Genomic DNA, 27,872 nt, shown 5'->3' with positions numbered 1-27,872 from the left:
CTCCTTGTTTCTAAACTCACTGTCCATTTTATCAGCTCCACTGACCATATAGTTTCACTCTGTAGTTCTACAGTAACAGACTGTAGTCCATCTGTTTCTCTGATACTTTGCTACCCTGTTCTTCAGTGGTCAGGACCCCCACACGACCCCCACAGAGCAGGGACTATTTGGGTGGTGGGTCATTATCAGCAATGCAGAGACACTGACGTGGTGGTGGTGTGTTAGTGTGTGTTGCGCTGGTGCAAGTGGATCAGACTTCATCAGTGGTCACAGGACGCTGCCCACAGGACGCTGTTGGCTGGATGTTTTTGGTTCTCAGTCCAGCAGTGACACTGAGGTGTTTAAAAACTCCAGCAGCACTGCTGTGTCTGATCCACTCAGACCAGCGCAACACACACTAACACACCACCACCACCACGTCAGTGTTACTGCAGTGCTAAAAATGACCCAAATAGTACCTGCTCTGTGAGGTCCTGACCATTGAAGAACAGGGTAACAAAGTATGCAGAGAAACAGATGGACTACAGTCTGTAACTGTAGAGCTACAGAGTGAAATGATATGGTCAGTGGAGCTGATAAAATGGACAGTGAGTGTGGAAACAAGAAGGTGGACTTAATGTGACCGGTCAGTGTACTTTAGTAGTCCTCTATCGCTCCCGTGGGAGAGGTTGAGCTAGGCGCTCTCTAGCTTACAGTCATTCTGAGAGAGATGAAGTGCTGCTCCTTTCTGGATCAGCACCACCAAAGTGTCTGTAGATATGAAGCGGAACTCAAAGACGAACGAGCCGTAAAAGAGCAGAATAACGATGGCGAAAAGCCACTCGCAGAGCGCAGCCGCGTGCTGCAGAGCAAAACTCTCCTGCACGAAAAACACCCCACCTAGAACACAGAGTGTTAAGGATCAAGAGCTACATTTTTAAAGAAATTACAGATTTGACAATGTCAGGCAATAATACTCCAGGCTGTGATGCACTATCATGGTTGAATAGGTAGTTTGTTTTGGTATACAGTACTGTGAAAATATCTCGGGTCATCTGAAAATCCCATATTTAAAGCAGGGATGGGCCTTTTAGCCCAAATTTGAGTTCTGAATTTGTACTGTGTAACAAAACTAGTGAATTCATAACAGACCGTTTTTGCAGCTGAGTATCCATTTAAGGACTGCAGAGTAAAAAGTATGTTTTCAAACTTTAACAATATATAACAATATACACGGATCAAGCATAACATAATGACTTGTTTCTACGCTCATTGTCCATTTTATCAGCTCCACTTACTATATAGGTGCACTTTGTAGTTCGACAGTTACAGACTGTAGTCCATCTGTTTCTCTGATACTTTGTTAGCCCCCTTTTACCCTGTTCTTCAGTGGTCAGGACCCCCATGGACCCTCACAGAGCAGGTACTATTTGGGTGGTGGATCATTCTCAGCACTGCAGTAACACTGACGTGGTGGTGGTGTGTTAGTGTGTGTTGCGCTGGTACGAGTGGATCAGACACAGCAGTGCTGCTGGAGTTTTTAAACACTGTGTCCACTCACTGTCCACTCTATTAGACACTCCTACCTTGTCAGTCCACCTTGTAGATGTAAAGTCAGAGACGATAGCAGTTTGTGTTGGTCATCCTCTAGTCCTTCATCAGTGGTCACAGGACGCTATTCTCAGTCCAGCAGTGACACTGCGGTGTTTAAAAACTCCAGCAGCACTGCTGTGTCTGATCCACTCAGACCAGCACAACACACAATAACACACCACCACCACGTCAGTGTTACTGCAGCGCTGAGAATGATCCACCACCCAAATAGTACCTGCTCCATGGGGGTCCTGACCACTGAAGAAAAAGGGGGCTAACAAAGTATCAGAGAAACAGATGGACTACAGTCTGTAACTGTAGAACTACAAAGTGCACCTATATAGTAAGTGGAGCTGATTAAATGGACAATGAGTGTAGAAACAAGGAGGTGGTCAGAATGTTACGCCTGATCAGTATAGTTTAGTTAGTCATTTGCAATCCAGACTAATCTGATTTCAATTCCAGCCCACCAGAGGGAGCTATGACACATGAACTGCTCCAACATTGTGTACACACAGAGTAAAGGATACTGAGGATGAGAGTGACCAAGGCGAGCAGGCTGAGAGCCGCTCTGAGGTGGACAGTGTGGAAGTCTCTCTGTGTTTTGGCCAGTCTGTACGTCAGGACCGTCTGCGCACACACGAAGAGCAGACTGCTGGGGAACGCCAACCCTGCACCCACATAGTGAAGAACCTTCACAAAGTCAACCTGGAACAGGCACACAGAGAATGGGGGGGGGGTTACAGAATGACTTTATAATGGGATTATATATGCAGAACGTGTGAACAGCGTCGCCTTGCTTACATTGATTTTACAAATAGAATAAAAATGAGATATAGTCCTATTATAATAAATTAAACTTCATTAAAATATAAACAATGCATATTTAAAATACATCTTTCATACATTATGTTACTATAAATGATTAATCAAGTAGGCATTTTATTAACAAATCTAAATACATACATGTAATATATTAATTAATTAATAATGAATATCAGTGGCGTAATGACTCATTATTCTATTTGATATGATTTAATGCTATGTAGACACAATATGTGCTTTATGTTAATATGTTGATATGTTAATGTTTTCAGTTTATTAGAGCATTCAACATCATAAAAGTACAACATTTGAAATCAAAGTTGTGAGTTGTGTCTTACAGTGTCCTGATCTGACACTCTTACTATAAGCTAACACACTAGCCTCAACCTGGCATGCTGTGATATGATTCAATAGGACACAATGGGATACAAAATGATGTATCCTGTATATACATCTCGATACACTGTGGTAGATACAATACAATCTGCTGCAGCACAATTCGATACAACACGATACAGTGAGATACAATATGATATTAATACAATACACTGCAATACAACTCAGTACAATTAGATACAACACAATACGATCCCATGCAATGCAATTAGATTCAGTATGATATGCTGCAGTACAATACAATACACTGTGATACAGTCTGATACAGTCTTATATGCTGCAATACAATTCAATACAATATGCTGCTATACAGAATTATACAATACAGTGTACTGTGACACAGCATGACACAATACAGTATGTTGCATTGTTGAATTCAATCAATTCAGAACCATTAGCCAACTGTGTTTGCACACAGAGGAATTAGACCTCCGCATTTAACCCATCCGTGCAGTACATGCACACTAATGAACACACACACTAGGGGGCAGTGAACACACTTGCCCGGAGAAGTGGGCAGCCCTATCCACGGCGCCCAGGGAGCAATTGGGGGTTAGGTGCCTTGCTCAAGGGCACTTCAGTGACGTACTGTCAGCACCTATCTAGTGGGTGGAGCTGATAAAATGGACAATGAGCGTAGAAACAAGGATGGTCATAATGCTATGCCTGATCGGTGTATAATATATTTAGTCAATTTAAAACAAAATCATTCATTTTGTGAAGCGGTTTTCAAGCAAAGCTCATTCTGTCAAATTGCAAACATGGGGAAATGAATATGAAATATGACCACAGCTTAGAAAAGCATCAGACAAAAATCTAATATGTCCCCTTAAAACACACAAAAAAGATGTGAGGTCAGAATGTTAGTGGGACAGTATGAATATTTTCTAGATTCATTAAGCATCGCTTTATAAACCTTAATCAGAAACTCTCAGTATTCTGTACAGCCTTTTAGCAGCTTTGGTCAGTGCTATCTCAAACCAAAACACCCATGATACATGCTAGGGCTGGGTACTGGCAGAGAAAGTGCCACTGCTCCACAGTAGCGGAGTCTGTGGACCTGATGACCTTCATGGACTGAGCTCTGGCTTCACTTCAACAACTGTTTATAATAAACATTCCACTGCAGGAGTCTTGCTGACAGTGCAGGGCATGGACGCAGAAGGAGGAATGGGTTTGGAGCAGCTACACAGCACTCAGAACCAGCAAGAATGCAGCACCTGGAGAGTTCTGAGACCAAGCCCAGTGGTCTGAACTTTGTGGGGGACTTCTATAGAACGCTTAGAGCGACTGTAAACACGCTTGGACGCTGAAGGCTGAGGATTTGGCCCGTTATGTTTTGACCCCCAGCGAGAAAACACGTGAAGTCTACAGGACATTTTTAAAACCTGGGCAAGTGATATTATGACAACAAACAGTGAGGGAGAGATACACCTCCCACCCCATACAGCGGTGTACGCTTCCAATTAAACACATGAAGCTTCTACTCGTCTCAGATCAAGCTTTTCAAGTCATCCTCATCAGCTTGAGGTGGCTGAAAGTGATAGTTTGGCAAGAAATCTACAACCCCATTCCCAAAAAAGTTGGGACGCTGTGCAGTAAATAAAAATAGGATGCAATGATATGCAAACCATGTAAATCCATATTTTTAAAGGAAACTGCACTACAAAGACAACATATCAAATGTTGAAACTGAGAAATTTTATTGTTTTTTGAGAAATAAATGCCCATTTTGAATTTGATGCCAACAAAGTTCTTTGCTATTTTATGTTGAGAAACGTTATTCTTGAATTGTTGCACTATTTGATGGTGCAGTCTTTTACAGTGTGGTGAACCCCTCCTCATCTTTACTTCTGAAAGACTCCGCCTCTCTGAGATGCTCATTTATACCCAATCATGTTACTGACCTGTTGCCAAATAACGACCAGGTGTTATTTTAGCATTACACAACTTTACCAGCCTTTTGTTGCCCCTGTCCCAACTTTTCTGGAATGTGTTGTTGGCATAAAATTCAAAAAGGGCAAATATTTTTCAAAAAACAAAATTTCTCAGTTTCTCTTCTTTGTGCTATTTTCAATAGAATAAATGGTTTAAATGATTTGCACATCATTGCATTTTGTTCTTACTTCACATTCTGCACAGCGTCCCAACTTTTTTGGAAATGGGGTTGTAATTTACAAAGTTTTCACCCCAAATGTAACCAGTCAGCCAAGACATGTTTTGTGTCTAAAGTTTGCTTCTTTAGTTTTATGCTGGAGTTGTGTGGCTAATAGAAGCCTATAGCCACTAATTATCATTGTGTACAGTGTACACTGCTTGCTTATGTGGCTTCTGACACCGTATGACTGCACTTGTGTCCATGAAAATGAAATGAAAATGGACACAAGTGCAGACAAAATTCAGGCTTTAAGGTGGCTGTGATTTCTACATTTTAATTCTTTTGATATGTTTATAGAAACCAGTGTCAGAAACCACATTAGCAAGCCTATTACCTTAACCCATAACTAAAAACTAAATGGGGAAATGATGTTTTTTTTTCAAAATTTCTGCATGATTAAATGTTTAAGATGTAAACAGAGTCATTCAGAGTGGTTTGGTGTGAAACGCTCTGTTCTAGAGAAACTTACAGAGTCAGAACTGTTCACAGTGGTGGTGATAGGAACCAGACGTCCACCTCTAAAAGCTCCCTCACAGAAAGTTCCTACATGAAATAGTATTCATGTGAATTCACTGCCTGATGACTGAGACACTGTTTTATGATAGTTTTGAGATAAAGTTTTGTCTAAGATGGATTTTTAAAATCCATTCATGGTGGAGGGATACATGCAGGGTGTTTTATAACAAAATAGTCCCCAAAGAAAACTTATTATTTCAGATTTTCCACTATTTCCCATCATCAACATTCCATATAAGCTCAGAAGACTCGTGTAGGTTCACTGGTGGTTCTGGATAGTAAATAAAATGTCTATATTTGTGTTGTAGTCATGGCGACCCCTGGTTCCTATCACCACCACTGTAAAGACATCTGAACCATTTCACACCAAACCCACTCTGAATCACTCTGTTTACATCTCACACACTGAGTTATGCAGATTTCTTCAAATAGGAGGAATGAATTCATGACCATCACTCATTCCAGCAATAACAAATGTGCACGACTGACATAAAACTCACATTCCTTTTCCTCCTTTTTGTGTTTTGTATACCCAGTCTTTACACTGTGATGCCCCAGGTACACGTGAGCATCCAAAGAGATGAGGAACCAGAGAAAGGACCAGAACTTTCTGCATAATAGTCACTGGACCACACCTACAGGACTGCAGGGTGGCTATGGAAAGTGAGAAGGATCAAAAAGCAAAGCATGTCTTTGATTTAGCACACAATCAGCGGATGCAATGCGAGCACACTGGAGATAGATAGCCATCAGGGGCCCTGGTGCGCAAAGAGCTGTTTTGCTGGACGTGATCAAAGCAAGATTATACAATAGCAATAAACACAGTAAAAGTCCAGCCTCGGGGCCTGGGAGTATGGGTTCCATCAAACCTGCAGTAAATTGTAACAGCAGGTGAGAAAGTCTTACACGGTGAAGGCAAACATCACACGTTTGTGACGTCCCCATGTAGAGTTTGTTCTGGAAGAATGCATGAGAAAGTTCTGCGAGTCTTCAATTATGGCAGGTGCAGGACTTTAAATTATCATTTTTTTAAACAGATTTCTTTGCTTTTCTATTTATAATGTTTATATTGTTACATTTGTGAAGGATAGAGTTTATATACTTTTTTCTAGTATTATACATATTGTCTATACAGTAATGAGTAACAAGTTAAGTAATTAACTTGGTTAATTACCTTATTTGTTCTCTTCTTGTTACTTCTTTTCTTGAGTGCCTTGCTGGTACTTTGCTGCTGTAGCACTGTGAATATTCCCACTGTGGGACTAAAAAAGAACTAAAGAACTAGTACGTAACCTTGGTGTAATTGACTTTGATCTGTTTTAGCAGTCGTGTCAAAGCAGTTACAAAATCAGCTTTGACTAAAGCAGACCTGGAGAACCTCATCCACGCCTTTATTTCTAGCAGGATTGATCACTGTAATGGTCTCTTAACTGGTCCCCCAAAGAAGACAAAATGGTTCAGAATGCAGCTGCCAGAGTTTCACTAGGGGGGAAAGAAGGACCCCCCCTTTCTTACATCCTTACACTGGCTACCAGTCTGTTCCAGAACAGACTTTAAGGAGCTGTTACTGCTCTATAAATGTCTGAATGGTGCAGGAGCAGTGCATTTATCTGACCTGCTGCAGCGATATGAGCCGAACAGAACTCTCAGATCATTAGGAACTGGTCAGTCAGTCTTCTTATATCTTTTCTTGTCTTATCTTATCTTATTTTATCTTATCTTGAAGTGGGAGTCTAATGTGAGAGGTAAGAGCAAGACTCAATCTTTTAAAACAAATTGTAAACATATTTAATGGCTTAAAACCAACAATTAGAAGTTTTTCCAGGGCAGCTGTCCTCTAAATGTTCACCAAAGCAATAAGCCACGTGCCAACTGATGCTGTTTAGCAAGCAATTTGGCATCTCCCCACTGGCTTGCGCTGCCATGTGAGTGCTTGAGGCATGCACAGAGAAGGCCAGCGGAGCCCAGCAGGAGGACAGCGAAAGATGTGGCAGCGAGGACACTTGGTCAGCGGTCAGCGGCCGGCACCGAGAACCTGCCAGCAGAGCAGCACAGTGACCTGTTGTCGTTGAGCGCAGCCCTCCAGCACTGCTTTGAGTGGGCATCAACGGTGTGGTAAGCTATGCAGCTGATTCCTGAGGAATGGATGGAAGAGTTGGAGATGGAGCACAATGGCTTGGCAGGCATGTTCAAGAATGCAGTGCAAGAGGAGTTGGCGCTGGGGCATTTGCTGCCGGAGGAGCTGGGATGGCACGTGCTACTCACTGCACCGGCCGGTGCTGCCATGGGATCGGGGCATACGTGGCCCGGAAAAAGACCTTCCATGTCAAAAAGTTATTGCTGTTAACTTAATGATGTGCAGATGTGTTCGTTGTGTCATTCTGTGCTGGACGGTGGGGCAGTGGAGTCAGTGTTAGGACCTACCATGAAGTGTAGATGTATGGTTAGAAGTGACTAGCTGCATGGTTAGCGCTGAGCGGAGGTTCTCCTTTGTTGACTGTTCAATAAAAGAGCATTTAAAGCCCAATGTTTCCCCGCATCACATTCTACACTGACCCCACAATAGCTTACTGTTAACGCTTGACGGGAGATGCTTGGTGTTTATTGTGTTTATTAGTAAGAAATTACATTAGCTACTGAACATTGGTGTTTTCAGCCATACTGTATTTTGTCTCTGCTAATAACACAGTGCAACCACAATAAAAGCACTGTAATGTGCTTTATCACGTTTATAGTGTGGCTTATTGGTTTATTCTTCAAGACTTGTATTAGCAAGACTTCATTCACTACTGTGTAAGCAGGAAAAACAAATTCTCCAGCTGAAACTCATGTAACATTGACACTCATAGAACCCAGTAAACTGGTAAATTCTCTCTCTTGGGCTATTTTACCTGGAAGTTACCCACTACAGTGAGCCCTGCAGCACAAAGCCAGCCAGTGCAAAGGCCCAGCATATTCAACAGACTGTTCTGCTGTCTGTGGATCACCTGAGCGTAGCGGAGCAGACCAATCAGCATCACTGGAAAACAGACAGAAACCAATCAGTTGCTTTCATCAATAAAACATTCATCATTCCCTTTCATTCACCTTATTAGACACAGCTACCTTATCACTTTACTATACACATGTACAAATACAGGCTAGCCACCTTCTAACTCACTCATCATGGGCCAGTTTCTGACCACAGGGCGGCCTTTGGCTAGAAAGTTTTGTGGGGAGGACATTCCTAGCACAGCAGTGACACTGACGTGTGTAAAAACTCCAGCAACATCACTGTGTCTGATGCACTCATACCAACACCACACACTACCTCAGTGTCACTGCTGAGCTGAGAGCGGACAACCACCCAAATCCCAAATAATATCTGGATAACAGTGGTCCTGCGGTCAGAACTTGACCAATAAAGAATGGTCTAGAGGGAGCAGATAAACTGTGCAGCAATGGATGGACTACAGCCTGTAACGGTACACCTATATAGCGGAGCTACGAGGTAGGTGTTTCTAATAAAGTGGCCAGTTAGTAGAAACACAAGGTAGGTGTTTCTAATAAAATGGCCATAGAGTGGAAGCACAAGATAGGTGTTTCTAATAAAGTGGCCAGTTAGGAAGAGCGCAAGATTGGAGTTTCAATATCAGTAGCTACTAAGTTTTTTTTGCACACTAGAGTTCTTCTGTTATCTACGGAGTGAAAATAAGGGTTATTTTAAGGGACCGTTTTGCAGTTTGTACGTTTTCTTTTATTCATGGCAATGATTTCTTAATTTGTTCCCACCATTAACAATTCATTCTCTCATTTTCTTTTGATCGTGCACAAACGAAATAAATATAGTAGATACAGGTTCTTAATTTGAGGATGTTGAAATGTTGACACTTAACATTTCTTCCTGTAATTGTGTGACGGGCCCTAACTCTGCAGCTTGATATGAGAGGAAAATAAGCAGCTGAGCTGTGGCTTCACCTCTGTTAAATATAATCATTAAGAAGTGCAGTTTAGTGAAGGTTGTGGTTGTAGTTTATTGTCGTCTTTCATTTCACCACAAAACTGCAGCTACACAGATGAATCTGCAGGCTGTTTGCTGATTCTGATGCTCAAATTTAATGAGCCATTAGCCATTATCACATAAATGTAAGCACATGAAAACCCATCAGACAGTTTCAGGGAGCTGGTAGCCTCCTTATGCAAAGGACAAATAAAACGGCCTGTATCTACTACAACCCCATTTCCAAAAAAAAGTTGGGATGCTGTGCAAAATGTAAATAAAAACAAAAGGCAATGATATGCAAATCATTTAAATGCTATATTTAATTGCAAATAGTACAAAGACAACATAACAAATGTTGAAACTAAGATTTTTTTTTAAAATATTTGCACGTGGTATGGGTGACGTGCACATCTGTGAAGGCGCCATTAATGCTGAACAATATATACATGTTTTGGCAACATATGCTGCCTTCCAGACGACGTCTTTTTCGGGGAAGGCCTTGGTTATTTCAGCAAGACAATGTTAAACCACATTCTGCATGTATTACAACAGCATTGCTCTGTATTAAAAGAGTCCGGGTGCTAAACTGACCTGCCTGCAGTCCAGAGCGGTCACCACTGATAACATTTGGCACATTATGAAATAAAAAACACAAAAAATAGCCCCCGAACTGTTGAGCAGCTGAAATCCTGTATCAAACAAGAAGAAGAAAACATTTCACTTTCAAATCTACAGCAGTGTCTCCTCAGTTCACAAACACTTACAGAGTGCTGTTAAAGAAGAGGTGATGAAGCACAGTGGTAAACAGGCCCCCGTCCCAACTTTTTTGGAATGTGTTGTTGGCATCAAATTCAAAATGGGCATATATTTAAAAAAATAAATAAACAAAAAATCAACAATAAAAATTTCTCAGTTTCAACATTTGATATGTTGTCTTTGTAGCGTTTTCCTTAAAAAAAATGGTTTACATGATTTGCATATCATTGCATTCTACTTGCACACAAACAAAAGAAAATGAAAAAATGTATAAATTGCAAAACATTCCCTCAAAATATTTTTTTACCCCATGTCCTCCGGGGCTCCGTAGTTATCTACTGCTAATTGTTTTATTTGATGTGAAAATTTGAGGAGGGAAAAGTGTTCCCAGCTTTATCACTTCATTATTCCATCCTTAAAACACCAGGAATTCATCAGAATGTGAGCTTCCCTCTTTTCCTACAAAAATCTGTGTGAAAATTAAACGGCACTGCCTACATTTTCCCACTGGGACTCTGGGTTCTGCTGTTAGAGCTATTTTCTACACTCTCTCTTTCTTCTCTGACTTTCTGATCCTCCTCTCTCCTTGGAATGCCTGTCTTTTCCCCTCTTTCTCATGTCAGTTCAGCTGTCTTCACTTGCATGCCAAGTTGCCAGTGAAGAAAGACAGTAATAAACTGACATTATTTTTATTCCCCTTCCATCTCTCTGTGGTCACTGGCACTCACAGTGTTCTCACAGCATCCCACCCCATAACCAGGTCATCTAACAGAATGGTTCTCATTCCTGGGAGACTGCAGTCTCGGTGGGCTGGACGTAATGAAAATACACATCTGGGGACAACTTGGTAAACGTTTGGTGCTGGACTGCAGTGGAATCAGCTGCTAACAAGGATACGCTCCCTCTAAACCGCACCCAAACTGCTCTAACGGTACAATCAAAAACTTCCTATTTCCCTCATTATATCAAAATTATGACTGCACAGCTGACTGATTAGCATCACTGCTACTGAGTGCTGATTAATTAGCGTTCCTGCTACTAAGCACTGATTGGTTGGCATTACTGCTACTGAGAGCTGAATGGTTGGTATCACTGCTGATTGGTTAGCATTACTGCTACTGAGAGCTGAATGGTTGGTATCACTGCTGATTGGTTAGCATTACTGCTACTGCGAGCTGATTGGGTGGTATCACTGCTGATTGGTTAGCATTACTGCTACTGAGTGTTGATTGGTTGGCATTACTGCTACTGAGTGCTGATTGGTTGGCATTACTGCTACTTAGTGCTGATTGGTTGGCATTACTGCTACTGAGCGCTGATTGGTTAGCATTACTGCTACTGAGCGCTGATTGGTTGGCATTACTGCTACTGAGAGCTGATTAGTTGGCATAACTGCTACTGAGTGCTGATTGGTTGCTATCACTGCTACTGAGAGCTGATTGGTTGGCATTACTGCTACTAAGTGCTGACTGGTTGGCATTAATGCTACTTAGTGCTGATTGGTTGGTATCACTACTACTGAGAGCTGATTGGTTGGCATTACTGTTACTGAGAGCTGATTGGTTGGCATCACTGCTGATTGGTCAGCATTACTGCTACTGAGTGCTGAATGGTTAGCATTACTGCTACTGAGTGCCGATTGGTTAGCATTACTGCTACTGAGTGCTGATTGGTTGGTATCACTGCTACTGAGTGCTGATTGGTTGGTATCACTGCTACTGAGTGCTGAATGATTAGTCTTACTGCTACTGAGTGCTGAATCTCTGACTTTGGTAAGTAATTAAATATGGAAAATAAACTGAACAGAATTTGCCTCCACTCACCCATAAAGGATCCAATACTGCAGAGGAGACTGAACAGGCAACTCTCAGGAGGAAAAGCACCACATTTGCTGCAGAAAGTAAACAAGAGAGAAAAAGAGGGAGAAAATTTAACGAACTGTAAGTGAGTGTATTCCCAGCTGAAATTTAAATGTGGAATCTACTTATGGACTACAACAATAATATTCTTATTTCATTGCTAAGTTTTATTTGGAAAAAATGGTTAAAATCTTCAAACACCCAATGGAAAACTGTCCAGTCAGAATTGTTTTCTTTGTGGTATCTAGATCAATACAGCCAAGTGAGCTTTCCCATTGGTTGGGACTTCAGGAGCTCAACAGAAGGCCTTACACATTAGAATAACTACCAACATACTTAGAAAGTGACAGAGGAACCAGTCATGCTTTGATTTACAATGGAACCAATTTGTGAGGATAAAATGTTACTCTAGTCTTTCTGGAAGTTCTAGATACGTCACCGCCTGTGAATACGAGCTGTAGTCTAAGCAGGTTTGCAGGTTTGGGTTAGTTGTTAGTAAAGGAAGACGGTGGCGGGAGCTCTATGCAGGACTCTTTACTGAAAACTGATGCATACAACCTCAGATATGTGTTAATGTCTGTTACAAGCTTCAGATAAAACACATGGAATGACTTTCACAAGGTTTAAATGTTCATGTTTCATCTAGAACAGCCAAAAATGTTTATTAGTACCAGCGTTAGCTTAGTGTTAACATGCTATCACAAGTCCTATAAAAGGTGCATTAGTATTGGTTAGCATTACTGCTACTGAGCGCTGATTGGTTAGTATTATTGCTACTGAGGGCTGATTGGTTAGCATTCCTGCTACTGAACGCTGATTGGTTAGCATTACTGCTACTGAGAGCTGAATGGTTGGCATTACTGCCACTCAGTGCCGATTGGTTGGCATTACTGCTACTGAGTGCTGATTGGTTGGTATTCCTGCTACTGAACGGTGATTGGTTAGCATTACTGCTACTTAGAGCTGAATGGTTCGCATTACTGCCACTCAGTGCTGATTGGTTAGCATTACTGCTACTGAACGCTGATTGGTTAGCATTACTGCAACTGAGAGCTGAATGGTTGGCATTACTGCCACTCAGTGCTGATCGGTTGGCATTACTGCTACTGAGTGCTGACTGGTTGGCATTACTGCTACTGAATGCTGATTGGTTGGCATTACTGCTACTGAGTGCTGATTGATTAGCATTACTTGTACTGAGTGCTGATTGGTTAGCATTACTGCTACTGAGTGCTGATTGGTTGGCATTACCTGTACTGAGTGCTGATTGGTTAGCATTACTGCTACTGAATGCTGATTGGTTAGCATTACTGCTACTGAGCGCTGACTGGTTAGCATTACTGCTACTGAGCGCTGACTGGTTAGCATTACTGCTACTGAGTGCTGATTAGTGTTAACATGCTATCACAAGTCCTATAAAAGGTGCATTAGTATTGGTTAGCATTACTGCTACTGAGCGCTGATTGGTTAGTATTATTGCTACTGAGGGCTGATTGGTTAGCATTACTGCTACTGAGCGCTGACTGGTTAGCATTACTGCTACTGAGCGCTGACTGGTTAGCATTACTGCTACTAATGCCAGAATAAGAAATGCCTTATCGCTGCACGATGCAGAAACATTAGTACATGCCTTTATTACCTCAAGGCTAGATTACTGTAACGCATTACTGTCAGGATGCACCAGCAGGAATTTAAGTAAACTTCAACTAGTTCAAAATGCTGCAGCCAGGGTTCTCACTAAAACTAGAACATTTGATCATATCAGTCCAGTTCTATCATCACTCCATTGGCTGCCTGTTAAATTCCGTATAGATTACAAAATTCTTTTATTGACGTATAAAGCCCTACATGGGCTCCTGAGTACCTGCAAGACCTTATTTCCCTTTACGAGCCACCACGATTACTCAGATCACAGAGTGCTGGCTTTTTAATAGTTCCCAGAATTCAGAAGGTTTCATCTGGGGGAAGAGCCTTTTCTTATAAAGCCCCCAAACTCTGGAATGATCTTCCAGAAAATGTTCGGGACTCAGACTCAGTCGCAATATTCAAATCTAGGCTGAAAACTCATTTGTTTAGTTTAGCTTTTGGTAGTTAAGCTGTTATAGTCAGATCTGCCGGAGTCGTTAGCCACACTCTGGAAATGTTTTACATACTACTATACATACACCCATACAGAACTAAACTAACTCCATTTCCCTACCTTTCTTCCGAGAAAACGACTGCTCACCTGTCCGGCCGGACACTGCTGGATGATTGTTTGTAGAGCTCTCCGGCTACCCGCTTCAGACCAGTTGCCCACAACCCAGTCACCGCCACCTGCCTTGGACTGGCTGCCCACTCTACACTGAAGTCTCCTAACTATTACTACTATTACTATTAATATTAGTAGAATAATAATTTTGTATGTAGTTTGACCAGAGGAGGATGGGTCCCCCCATGTGAGCCTTGGTTCCTCCCAAGGTTTCTTCCTCAGCTCTGAGGGAGTTTTTCCTGGCTTGCTCACCTGGAGGATTTACATTTCATGTTGAAACTTTGTTCTAAACGGATTTCTGTGAAGCTGCTTTGTGACAACATCAGTTGTAAAAAGCGCTATACAAATAAATTTGATTTGATTTGATTTGATTGGTTTGCATTACTGAGTGCAGATTGGTTAGCATTACTGCTACTGAGCGCTGACTGGTTAGCATTACTGCTAATGAGTGCTGTGTGGGTTTGATATTTATGGCCTGAACTAGAGGTCCAGCTCTTCCCCCACAGCAAAACGCACATGACTGCAGAGAAAACTGGAAAGCGTCACTGAGCAAGTCCAGACTCTGTACTGTAGCGCTTTGAAAAAGGGACGTTTTAAAGGATAATCCAATGCACGTTTACATTCCATTCCTGAGCAGAGACACTGCAGATTCATGAGATGGACTGGACATTAAAACATACTCCTTTTTTTCCTGTTCTGAATCAGGGGTCACAAATGACTGGTATTCCAAAGATGTTACACATTTCAGTGGTTGCGCTGCTACGTGAAAGTCTCTGCTGTTGCAGGAGGCTATTACAGTTACCTGACCCCATGAAACCTAAAGTTCATTTAGGTAATTTATACACCAATCTTCTATGCTCATTGTCCATTTTATCAGCTCCACTTACTATATAGGTGCACTTTGTAGTTCTACAGTTACAGACTGTAGTCCATCTGTTTCTCTGATACTTTGTTAGCCCCCTTTTACCCTGTTCTTCAGTGGTCAGGACCCCCATGGACCCTCACAGAGCAGGTACTATTTGGGTGGTGGATCATTCTCAGCACTGCAGTAACACTGACGTGGTGGTGGTGTGTTAGTGTGTGTTGCGCTGGTCTGAGTGGATCAGATACAGCAGTGCTGCTGGAGTTTTTAAACACTGTGTCCACTCACTGTCCACTCTATTAGACACTCCTACCTTGTCAGTCCACCTTGTAGATGTAAAGTCAGAGACGATAGCTCATCTGCTGCTACACAGTTTGTGTTGGTCATCCTCTAGTCCTTCATCAGTGGTCACAGGACGCTGCCCACAGGACGCTGTTGGCTGGATATTTTTGGTTGGTGGACTATTCTCAGTCCAGCAGTGACACTGAGGTGTTTAAAAACTCCAGCAGCACTGCTGTGTCTGATCCACTCGTACCAGCGCAACACACACTAACACACTACCACCACGTCAGTGTTACTGCAGTGCTGAGCATGATCCACCACCCAAAAAGTACCTGCTCTGTGAGGGTCCATGGGGGTCCTGACCACTGAAGAACAGGGTAAAAGGGGGCTAACAAAGTATCAGAGAAACAGATGGACTACAGTCTGTAACTGTAGAACTACAAAGTGCACCTATATAGTAACAAGACTGTTTCCAGTCATTTCATTTGGACCAAAAAAAAAGATTAGATGGCTGACCAGCTTGTCTACCTGTCACCCCATGATCTGCCCACATGCATGTGTATTCATTTGCTACACACACACACACACACACACACACACACACACACACAGTGAGCTGGGTTCACAAGACTGGGAAAGAAAGTTATGCAAGTACCTACAACAACTCACACTGCTAAAGAAAGAAAGATAAGAAAGACAGAAGCAGGGTAAAGCGAGAGAGTGACCATAGGTGTGGCTTTCCAACAGTGGTGAAACCTGAGGGAGCTGAAAAGCCAGGAAAACGACAACAAGGTTGCTGTTTTTCTGTTGGACAGGTTATTATCTTTTTATCTTTATTTGCGTTATTTAGAGGGGAATTTGTTATTTTCCTGAATTATGTAGTCATTCTGTATTAGGCTAATGCTAATGTTAGCCTCACTGTAGGTGTAGACTAGCTAGCTATGTTCATCTTGTATTTGTCATGTAATCTGTGTGTGTGTGTGTATCCTCGAGGATGTCTGCATTGTAGTCAGGCTGTGTGCGTTCACGTGTTTTGGGGTGTGGCTTTGGCAGGAGGGTATTTTTCCCAAAAACTAGCTCACCCCTCCTTTCTACAAAGTCACCTACACCAGCTTTAAAAGTCAAAAATGGGTTTTGAACTCCGACTTTGAACCAATTCAGCAGAAAGATCCACAGAACTTCTTTTGTAATTTTGTTATTTTGTTTTTCTTTTTCCACAGAGTGGAGTTCCTCTGGGTGTGGGTGGGCTCGGGGGGTGGGCGCAGGGGGGTGGGGTGGGGTGTGGGGGTGCTTATCTATTGTCTGGAGTTACGCTGTATGATGTTATGTAATAATGAAATAAGCAAAAATGTGGTCCTGCAAGGGTAAAGTGTTCAATACTGACCTGATAAGTGGGATATTGTCCAGCGTGCAGCAGAGAAAAGGTCCAGTCTGCACCACCAGACGCTCCTCACATGACGAGTTATACACCCTACAGTGAACAAACACATGTATATATACATGAACATACACACAAACACACATAGGCCTCACTGAAGATCTGTCTGTTTATTTTCCAAGATCTTATGTAAATGGAAATCTTAGATCCGCAGATCCGCAGAGCCTTCTGCAAACTCTCTAAATACAGAAAACATTGAGAGGCCTTGTGAACCCTAATCCACCTTTCGTTGGGGATTCATGTTCAGTTCACATATTCGTCCCCAGTTTTCTCTCCAGTTGAGTCAATTAGGCCCCACTTTAGTCATTACTAATTCCACCTGCTATCACATGATGCTCTCAAGCTTTAAGGGTGAAGACGAGAAAGTGCAGCTTTTCAAACTGCCGCTAACGCAACAGCTCAATACGCTAACAGCTAATTCTGTTACCTCAGGTAACAGACGCCTGTGTTGGCTATCATTGGGCTGAGTGATGGTGGAGAGGAAGGACCATCTCAATGATGATTCTTCACCAGTCTAACCAGTCCTAAAGTGTCAATTAAAGCCTACAGAATCAAATAAGGCCTAACAAGTTTTGAGACCTTATAACTGGAAGGGTGTCCAAACTATGAAATACAAAGTGAGTGTACATACATTTTGCAGAGAACGTGTTATTTTTTATCATAATTTGCTGCAAAGGTTGTCGTCACTTCTTCCCACTCGAAAAAAACAATAACAACAACCTGAGTCAGGTTGCAATAGCAAAGTGACTTTAAGGGCGTCGTAGCAGGCAGGGGTCAACATTCAGGCAGGCAGTAAAAGAGACAGATCCATAGTCAGAAACCAAAGAGCTTTGCAGAGGTCAAAAACAGGAAAAACACAATAAACAGCCTCAGAACTCACAGGTAGCAACACAGAGGCTTTACAAAACCACAGTGGAAACAAAGGGGTTTTAAAAAGCAGTCTTAATGAGTCCAAAAGGAGCTGCAGGTGTGTGTGAGAGGCGGAGAGTGGGCGGAGCCAGGGAGAGTCCAAGTCAGTCTCCCCAGAGGGGTGCCCAAACTTTTGCACACGACTATATCTTTTTAATTTAGTTTGCCTTATTTTTATAAATACATTTTAAAATGGACTGTTATTGCATTTATTTATTTTGAGTAATACTCAAAAACTTCATTTGTATATAAACATTTTCTAAAACTTCATTCATTAATTTTCATTTTAATTGAAATTTACTTGAACTTATTATTGAATTATTATTGTTATTGAATTGTGTTGCTTTGAGCTGCTACTCGTATAAAAGGTGCACTAAATAAAGTGAATTGTTTTTATTTATCATTATTATTACACAAATGTGCACACTCAAATGTCATTTCTTACCAATAATTGTTAAAATATAATTTCTTTAAAATAAAAGAAAAAACAGAAGAAATATCAGCAATAGAGCACTGTAGTCGTGCGTCATTCTGTAGTCCTCATTATGCCCATATTAGGAACTCCGGGTCTGAGCTCCATTTCTCTATGGCCAGAATGAATAGGGATTTCTAAAAATTCACCTCTAGCGCCCCCTGTGTTAAATAAACATGTTAGAACCCGATACGTTTTGTCCTGTGAACATTCTTATCTCTAACATCACTGGATCCTCTGAATTACAAGGTCGTTAAAGAGCTATAATACTAATATTGCTACATGCGAGCTAAAGCTACTGCGCATCAGTTTGATGTCACTAAGCTACACTAAACTAAGGCAGGCTGTGGCGCTGCTCTGATGAGCTGAGCTACCTTATCGAAATGATCTACTGTAGCGCTTAATTACAGGTAAACCCGTAAATAAAACCTCTAGGTGGGATATTTTGATAGGCTAAAACTCCTTATACTCCCCGGCTTAAACTACGAGGCTGAATTTAGCTTCTTTTTTCACAGCTTCTTGTTTGAATGTTCCCGTTCCACCTTAAATGGTGCAGCAGCTGTGACTGGCTATCACAAACATCAGCAAACGAGACAAAACACTGACCTGCCGGTTCTGTGAAACAGCAAAAATAAGTTAATGTTACTCAGCTGTTCAGCGGAAATAGAGAAACCTCCTCATATCAGGCCTTTCAGCCCTCCATGAAGCTGAGTCAGCTTTTTTTTCTCCGGCTGCTTGTTCGAATTTCCCCGTTCCACCTTAAATGGCGCAGTAGTTTATAACGTGACTGCGGCACCATTTAAGGTGGAACGGGAAAAGTCGAACAAAAAGCTGCCGCATGTCCTGAGAAAATGTCCTTAGAAAAAATGTTACCAGCATTAAAATAATAATGAGGATATTCTGAGAGCCTAAATCAGTTTACCAGGGGGTGACAACCTGATTAAGGAGGCTGCCAGTCTAATGACGTGAATTCGGTGTGCAGTAGCTTTAGCTCACATGTAGCAATATTCATATTTCAACAGTTTAACGACCCTATAATTCAGATGATCCAGTGATATTCGAGAGGAAAATGTTCACAGGACAGAACAGATCGGGTTCTAAACATTTTTATTTACCACAGGGGCGATAGTGGCGATTTTTCGAAAACCCTATTCATTCTGGAGAAACGGAGCTCAGACCCGGAGTTCCTAATATGGGCATAAGAGCATGGTGCCGAGTACAGAATGACCACACGACTACAGAGGTCTACAACCCCAATATAACTCCTAATGATTTGTGCTTCCTGTTTGTGGACCCCTTGTTTTTTCTTCTGATAAAACTCTGAGTCAATACTTTGACTGCATGCAAGTTAACCTGTCTCTGATTAAACAGTGATTTCATAAGGACGGTTTTCACAGATAGCTAGAATATGTACATACAAATGGAGATGATGACGTTCAGCAGTTTGGGCAGGAATGTAACGATGGCTTAAACGGTGACACTTTAACCCTTTCACATTAACACTGCTCCATCTGTGATGGCAAAACTTGCATAACCTTTTCTCGACAAGTGCATATTTGGCTTGGATCAAGGTCTCAAACTCAAATAACCTGGCCAGCCGGATGGTCTTCTCCAAGGGGGGCTGGATAAAAAAAGGGAATTTACAACACTTACACTGAAGTACAAACTCCAGTTTTGTTGATTTTCTAAGTAAAAATAAGTCTACAGAGAACTTCGGCACATTTTACACAATTACTGTTTATTTGCTGGTTATTTAACATCTTGGGAGAAAAAAAACATAAAATGTGGCCTGTGCAAAAGTTATGGCACATTTGATATTTTATGTTTTATCTTTTCAATATGTTAAACTAAGCAAATAAATAGAAACTGTGCACTAAAGTCTGTAGAAAAACACTTAAAAAATGGATTTAACTAAGCAAATAGGTCAGAGCCTCCCATTGGATAATTACTGCATGGGTGATTATGTTTCAGCTGGCAACAAGTTATTTAACCCTAACTGATGCAGTGAGTAGCTTCTCATTTGTTAAACAACCATGTCGAAAGACACATCCTGTGGTCGTGGAAAAGATGTTTCAGAAGGGTCAAATTATTGGCATGCATCAAGCAGAGAAAACATCTAAGGAGACTACTAAAATCAGGTTAAGAACTGTCCAACGCATTATCAAAAAGTGGAAGGACAGTGGGGAAACATCATCTTCGAGGAAGGAATGTGGTCGAAAAAATCTTGAATGATCATGATCGGCGATCACTTAAACGTTTGGTGAAATCAAATCATAGAAAAACAACAGTAGAACTCATGGATATGTTCAATAGTGGAAGTAAGAGCATTTCCACACGCACAATGCGAAGGGAACTCAAGGGATTGGGACTAAACAGCTGTGTGGCCTTAAAAAACACTCATCAGTGAGGCTAACCAGCAAAAACGGCTTCAATTTGCTAGGGAGCATAAAGATTGGACTCTGGAGCAATGGAAGAAGGTCATGGGGTCTGAGGAGTCCATATTTACCCTGTTCCAGAGTGACGGGCGCATCAGGGTAAGAAGAGAGGCGGCTGAAGTGATGCACCCATCATGCCTAGTGCCTACCGTACTGTGAGGGCAGTGCTATGATCTGGGGTTGCTGCAGTTGGTCAGGTCTAAGTTCAGCAACGTTATGTGCCCAAAGAATGAGGTCAGCTGACTACCTGAATATACTGAACGACCAGGTTATTCCATCAATGGATTTTTTCTTCCCTGATGGCACGGGCATATTCCAAGATGACAATGCCAGGATTCATCGGGCTCAAATTGTGAACGAGTGGTTCAGGGAGCATCATTTTCACACATGGATTGGCCACCACAGAGTCCAGACCTGAACCCCATTGAGAATCTTTGGGATGTGCTGGGGAAGACTTTGCGCAGTGGTCCAAATCTCCCATCATCAATACAAGATCTTGGGGAGGAATTAATGCAGCTCTGGACAGAAATAAATGTTGTGACATTGCAGAAGCTTGTGGAAACGATGCCACAGCGAATACGTGCTGTAATCAAAGCTAAAGGCAGTCCAACGAAATATTAGAGTGTGTGACTTTTTGTTTGGCCAGGCAGTGTACCTCAAAGCCCATTGCACACCGTTTCACACAACAAACCACAACAAAGCAGTGCACAACGTTTTATCACTTACCGTGCTGGTAAAGGAGTTTGTTCTCAGTAGATTTGTTTGATAAATTAATTTATTGCCTAATTCTGCGATAATGCTGTGTGTCCTGAATGAATCCCCAAAGGCAATCAATCAGTCTAAATTAGAACAGTAGCTAGTTCGGCTGCTTTGTTTGATGTGTCCGTCTCCTTTTCTCAGTGAGGTTCTTCTTGATCAGCTACACATCCTTTCAGACCCACAGCGCTGAGTCGTCTTCTCACAGTGGAAGGATGGACAGAAACACCTGTGGATGTTTTCAAATCTGAAGCAGCTTGATTTTCTCCTCTCTCTCAGAGATGAAAGCTTTAAGTGCTGTTTATCTGATGGGGGCAGTTTTGGGGTCGACCAGCTCTTCCAGGTGGTTGTTAGGAGCCCCGTTTTCTCTGTAGTTTTTAATTATTTTGAACTCCAGTTTTGGAAACTCCAATTTTCCGTTAATTTTCTCCTTCCTTATGCAAGGGGATTATCTCAGAAATATCTCCTGAAAACTGAATAACTTGTACTTAATGGCTGTTTTGACTGGAAATTAAGCACATGAATGGTGCTCTCTGACTTTTACACAGTACTGTATGTCATTTGTATATCCCTGTTGTCGAAAGAAAACCTTGTATCTCCATTTTTGTCATAACATAAAAATGCCTGTTGTCCTTTACATTGTACATTTCATGAGTGATGGACTAAAAGAAACGGCCCAAAATGACTTGGAAAAAATTCTGGTTCCATTGACTTACATTGAAAGTAAAGTATGTTTTTTCCTTCTCCTGTAAAGTTCTCATTTTGGAGATACGAGGTTTTCTTCCGACAACAGCGACATAATTGTTTGTGGATGTTGAACTGTATGTGGAAGTGACTGAGGTGAGAGCGCTTTACCAGTTATTCACCGGACAGACATGGTGGTTGTAGAGTGCCATAGCATATCTGTAAAGAAAGGAAGAAAGAAAAAGTGGGATAAAGTGTGTGTGAAGGAGAGAGAGAAGAGAATAGCACACAAAATCTGAACGTTCTCACAAACGGCTCATTAAAAAGGAGAAGACACTGATAACAGACGTCCACGGACGACGAGTAAAACATTAAGAGAAATCCACAACAGACTGAGTGAAGACTTTCAATCCTTATGCAATGAGTCAGAGATCTTTTGAGATCTCCTCAGTCCATGGAGAAGCTAATGAAGCTCTGCTCACTCACACTGACTCAGCTCATTATTAATTACACTGCCTGTCAAACATTTGGGGACCTCCAGCATGTTTTCTCTGCCGGTTTGCCACAACTCAACACATCGAACAGAAAGCTGTTTTAGCCAAAGGCTACACGTTTCCTTCCCTTGTTGTGATGTCAGCATGCAGCAGCACTCAAACCTTTCAGGTCTTTATACCACCTTTTGGACCAAACATTTTTATATGTGCTTTTAATAACAGTTCCGAAAAGAAATATATGGTCATTTTCATATATTTAAAATACATTTCAAATACATTGCAGTCCATGCCAAAATACACCGATCAGGCATAACATTCTGACCACCTCCTTGTTTCTACGCTCATTGTCCATTTTATCAGCTCCACTTACTATATAGGTGCACTTTGTAGTTCTACAGTTACAGACTGTAGTCCATCTGTTTCTCTGATACTTTGTTAGCCCCCTTTTACCCTGTTCTTCAGTGGTCAGGACCCCCATGGACCCTCACAGAGCAGGTACTATTTGGGTGGTGGATCATTCTCAGCACTGCAGTAACACTGACGTGGTGGTGGTGTGTTAGTGTGTGTTGCGCTGGTACGAGTGGATCAGACACAGCAGTGCTGCTGGAGTTTTTAAACTCCTCAGTGTCACTGCTGGACTGAGAATAGTCCACCAACCAAAAACATCCAGCCAACAGCGTCCTGTGGGCAGCGTCCTGTGACCACTGATGAAGGACTAGAGGATGACCAACACAAACTGTGCAGCAGCAGATGAGCTATCGTCTCTGACTTTACATCTACAAGGTGGACTGACAAGGTAGGAGTGTCTAATAGAGTGGACAGTGCGTGGACACTGCTGTGTCTGATCCACTCATACATGGTTAATGTAAAGTACAGTGCAGATCACAGAAGTCAATTCTGTTCATTCAGCTCATGTATATTTAGTTCTACCTGTAACCTTAATTATAACTACATACATAATGAATATATAATGTACATACTACATTATAACAAATAAATGCATTTTTAAAATATATTTAACAAATATATTTTAGCCATTTTCATACATTGCAAAAATATATTTGATCACTACATTTGAAATATGTTATTCTTTCCATATGGGTAAGATCATTATTTAGGCAAAACCTGCTCTTCAGGCCTGTGCACAGACATTTTGGGAGGCAGGGGCTTCAGTGTTAAGAGTTTTTGTCCCCAAAGCAGCCAAAAATGCTAGCTTTACTGTTCTAACAGAGATTTGAACCCCAGTCTCCAGCATACAAAACTGCAGTGTTACTCACTATGCTGTCCAACATGAACCTTTTACAATAACAAAATGTTATAAATGCCTCTTACTGCTGTTTGTTTGGGATCATAGAGTCCCTAAGGGTTTCTTAAAGAAACATTATTGTTAATTTGTTGCTGCACTGTGGTGATGCGTGACAGGTCAGAGATACTCCACAGGTGGCCTGTACTGCACCAGAGGGGGCGATGGAACCCAAGCAGATTCACAAGCTCTGTTGCCAGAACAAGATTAAGCTGAGCCTTGTTTAAACAGATCCTTAACAACAGCCATATTTAAGATGATTATTATGCACACCAACCAAGAAGGCACTTGAAGATGAATTTGCAGGGGCTCAAGCCCCCCTGTGGGGTCTACCTGTGCACGTGCCTGTTGTTCTTTACACTGAGGAAAACACTATGATGTTTATAAAGCTGTGTTGAAGATAATTATAAAATGGAATGTTCCGGTGCTAAAATCTGATTGGCTGAGCCGCGTTAGAAGCCATTGTAAAATGCACAATATATGCTCACCTATGACCACCTATGACTCACCTATGACTTGCAGCGACTGAACTCTGTATCACTGCACCGCGGCATGAAAAACCCTTCTGCTGTTAATGGAAAATGTACTGATGAAGGAAGAACTGTTTTTTGTTTAAACTGAGGGGCTGACAACTTATGTTCTTAACTAGAACTGGGCTGGTCAGCTAGCCAAACAGGCTAAAAGATAGCAAACATGCAAAACAACTCCATCATTAATATCATAGGCATGAATTAAAGCACTTACGGTATGATTAACTGTAAAACAGCAGTACAAAGAATAAAAATGTCACTTGAACAGATTACGTGCTTTAAATGTTCATGTTTCAGTCAGAAGTCGCGTCAAACCCAGACTGAATCCCAAACGGCTCCGTGCTCCCTAAATTCCCTAAATAGTGTTCTAGCTATGAAAGCTCAGATATTCTAGACTCTACAGCCAAACAGTGCATCAATATCGAGTGTGGATGTGTCTGAGTCCCAAATCACTATTTTTAGCTATATTATTCACTGTTGGGCTGCAGGATGCAGTATTTAAACTCCTACGTAGTGCACTATGTAGGGAGCAGGGAGCCGTTTGAGATTCAGCCCCAGTGTGAGAAGAGGGCGCTGCTGGATTGGTGCAAAATAAGACTCATGGACCGAATGTTCTCCTCATTCAGCGGTCCACACGCTAAAGGAACTACATTTCTTGCCAGAATACTTGGCAATACTTGTTTATGTCGATTATTATGAATAATAACTAAAACTTTTTTTCTGATAAAATTGTGCATTTTATCATATTTTATGTTGCCTGCGTTACGTTGTGCCTAAGAACACCCTTCCCATGATAAAATCACCGTAATGCACGGCCTCCAGTGGCTTATTGCTTTAATATACCCAAATCCCTGGTACGTAGTTGTTTTATGATCACTAAACCTTTGCCCCATTGCAGGGGGAGTGGAAGTCAAACATTACTTCAGTCTGGGTGAAAAAAAGAAAACAACACAAGGTAAAAAGGTGTCCCCAAACTGTTGACAGGGACGTTCATGGTATTTCAACACGTAATTATATACAGGTTTTTTAGAAAGGTGTTATATAGGTTTTTTTTCAGCTGTTGCCAAAATTTTAGAAGGGACAGGAGGAAAAATGAAACAACTAGTAAAAATACATGAATATAATAAGATGATGTCATTATGAGCTGAGATCCAATCAGCTACTTGTTGTTTACAGGCTCACTGTAACTGGACTAAGTATGTCTTTTTATGGTCCATGCAGTTGCTCAGTGTTTTAGAAGTACTGATCATACCCACTGTGATAAAAAAGCATAGTGTGATGTAATTTTTCACAATAATGATAACATATCATCACAGGCGTGGGATCTCCTGATATCAGCGCTACTATTTGCTTAATGCAGGCCTGACATTCATCTCACTCTGAGAAATCCTTTCTGAAGTAACACCACCTCAAACCGTGACTTTAGAGCATCACAGAAACGCTGATTACTTCAGTTTGTCCTGAGATGCATTAGAGTAAAACATAACTGCCGCTTTCAATGCTACAGATGTTGATCATTGTAGTCCAGCTGTTTCATCATTTTGTTTGCATGAGTTTGAATACTTCTCGTGAACCTGCTTCACCCCACAAACCTTCCAAAACGACTGCTGCTCATTCATTGGAGTGTTTTCTAAACTACAGTAAAATACAGGCTGAGCATATATGAGCTATTCATTTTCATTCTTTGTGAAAATTCAAAAAGACATGGGAGATATAATTATTCCATATTCCATAATACTATAAGACAGTTCAGCGCAGCAGTGCTATAGAAATAAATAAAACTCAAATTAAGATGGTGAACTTATTTTTAGAGACAATGAACAAACAAAGGAATAAACAAACACTCTCCCTGTCAACCATTCTATATATATTTCTATATATTATATAATATATTATATTTCTATTATATTATACGCTGCAGTCATTGGAACAACATCTTCAGCTTCATGACAGCCGTCCTTTACATTGTGTGAAAAATTCACAATGAATGGACCAACAGAAAAGGTGCAAAATTGCTTATTAATAATAATTCCAGCAGTAACTTCTATTAAAAGTTACCATTTTTGAGATATGAGGTTTTGGCGCAACAGTGTATATATCGCTGTTGTTGGAAGAAAACCTCATATCTCCATTTTTTGTCATTTTTCAGTTTTTGACATAATCTGAAAATGCCTGTTGCCCTTTACATTGTATGTAAATTTCATGATGAAAGTTACCATTTTGGAGATACGAGGTTTATATATATATATATATATATATATATATATATATATATATATATAAGCATAACCTTGTATCTCTAAAATAGTAACTTTTTACAGGAAACTGTTTGATTTTGAATATTAAAGTATGCAAATGTGTTGGGGAGTAAAACTTTCATTGATTTCATGTTTAAATGATTTTATTGAACAGCTTACATCTGCATTAGTATAGTTAGCTGTTATACTCATTTTCACTTCATTAGGACGTATGTTTAAGAAACAAAGAAGATAAAAACCTTTCTATATAACGTTAAGCTGGCATATATACGCCATCTACATATGAATAATGTTTTCTATCATAAATTGTTAAATATATGTATTACACATATCGTAACTTTAGAGAAGGAAAAAACATACTTTACTTTAAATGTAAGTCATTTTGTGCCATTTCATATAGTACATTCATGTGAAACTTACACTCAATGTAAAGGGCAACAGGTTTTTTTTTTAATTATGTTAAAAACTAAAAAACGACAAAAATACATTGAGATACATGGTTTTGTACACATGTTTACATATATATATATATATATATATATATATATATATGCGTGTGTGTGTGTGTGTGTGTGTTTGTCTCATTACTTTCATTGATACTCACACAATCCAAGCACCAGAAATGGTGCCAATAAAAAGGCTGGCAGGTAAAAGAGCCCAAAGTGACATCCTCAAAAAAAAAAAGTTAAATAGAAATAAAAAAAAACCTACTTCTCTTCTCGTCTCATGACATTGCAAACCAAGATAAAATCAGGTACAGTCCAGCTCTGCCCTGTTCAGTCATTCCCTGGTGGTCACACAAAAGCAACAGGCCAACCGTCACTCATGGTCAGTGCACAGCCTGGTTACATCCATATAATGACCACATCCTTCAGTGACTGATGCCTTCAGTTTCTTCATAGACTCTCTCAGGTCTCTGCAGGTCCTCCTGTGTTGGCTGTAGTAACTTTCTGTCGTTGCTACTATGTTTTTGTCTTGTGAGGCTCCTCCTTCCTCAGTTCCCATGAAACCAGATGTTGCATTAACCCTCCCTTTAAGCAGCTACTAGTGTCCCATTTCAGCAGAGCCAGTTTACTCATTATAATAATCGCCAGTGTTCACAGAGTTTATATCTCAGCGCTTATCCAATCAGCG

At 41.0% G+C, this 27,872-nt stretch overlaps 1 protein-coding gene across 1 annotated transcript; it reads right to left on the bottom strand.

Annotated features, from left to right (window-relative positions):
• Positions 1-566: 566 nt before the first annotated feature.
• LOC118808991 (transmembrane protein 150A-like) lies at positions 567-27,872 on the bottom strand. The gene is made up of 7 exons (XM_036571881.1): positions 27,343-27,872; positions 22,325-22,372; positions 16,844-16,930; positions 12,029-12,096; positions 8,359-8,486; positions 2,103-2,280; positions 567-885 (listed from the first exon to the last, which is right to left on the bottom strand). Exons 1-7 carry the CDS (start codon positions 27,405-27,407, stop codon positions 674-676), a joined length of 786 nt encoding a protein of 261 aa, XP_036427774.1. The 5' UTR covers positions 27,408-27,872; the 3' UTR covers positions 567-673.

This window comes from Colossoma macropomum, unplaced genomic scaffold (genome assembly GCF_904425465.1).
Source record: "Colossoma macropomum unplaced genomic scaffold, Colossoma_macropomum, whole genome shotgun sequence".
Classification (NCBI taxonomy): Eukaryota; Metazoa; Chordata; class Actinopteri; order Characiformes; family Serrasalmidae; genus Colossoma; species Colossoma macropomum.
The sequence above is the reverse complement of the archived record's forward strand: the minus strand, read 5'-3'. Positions and strand labels throughout refer to the sequence as shown.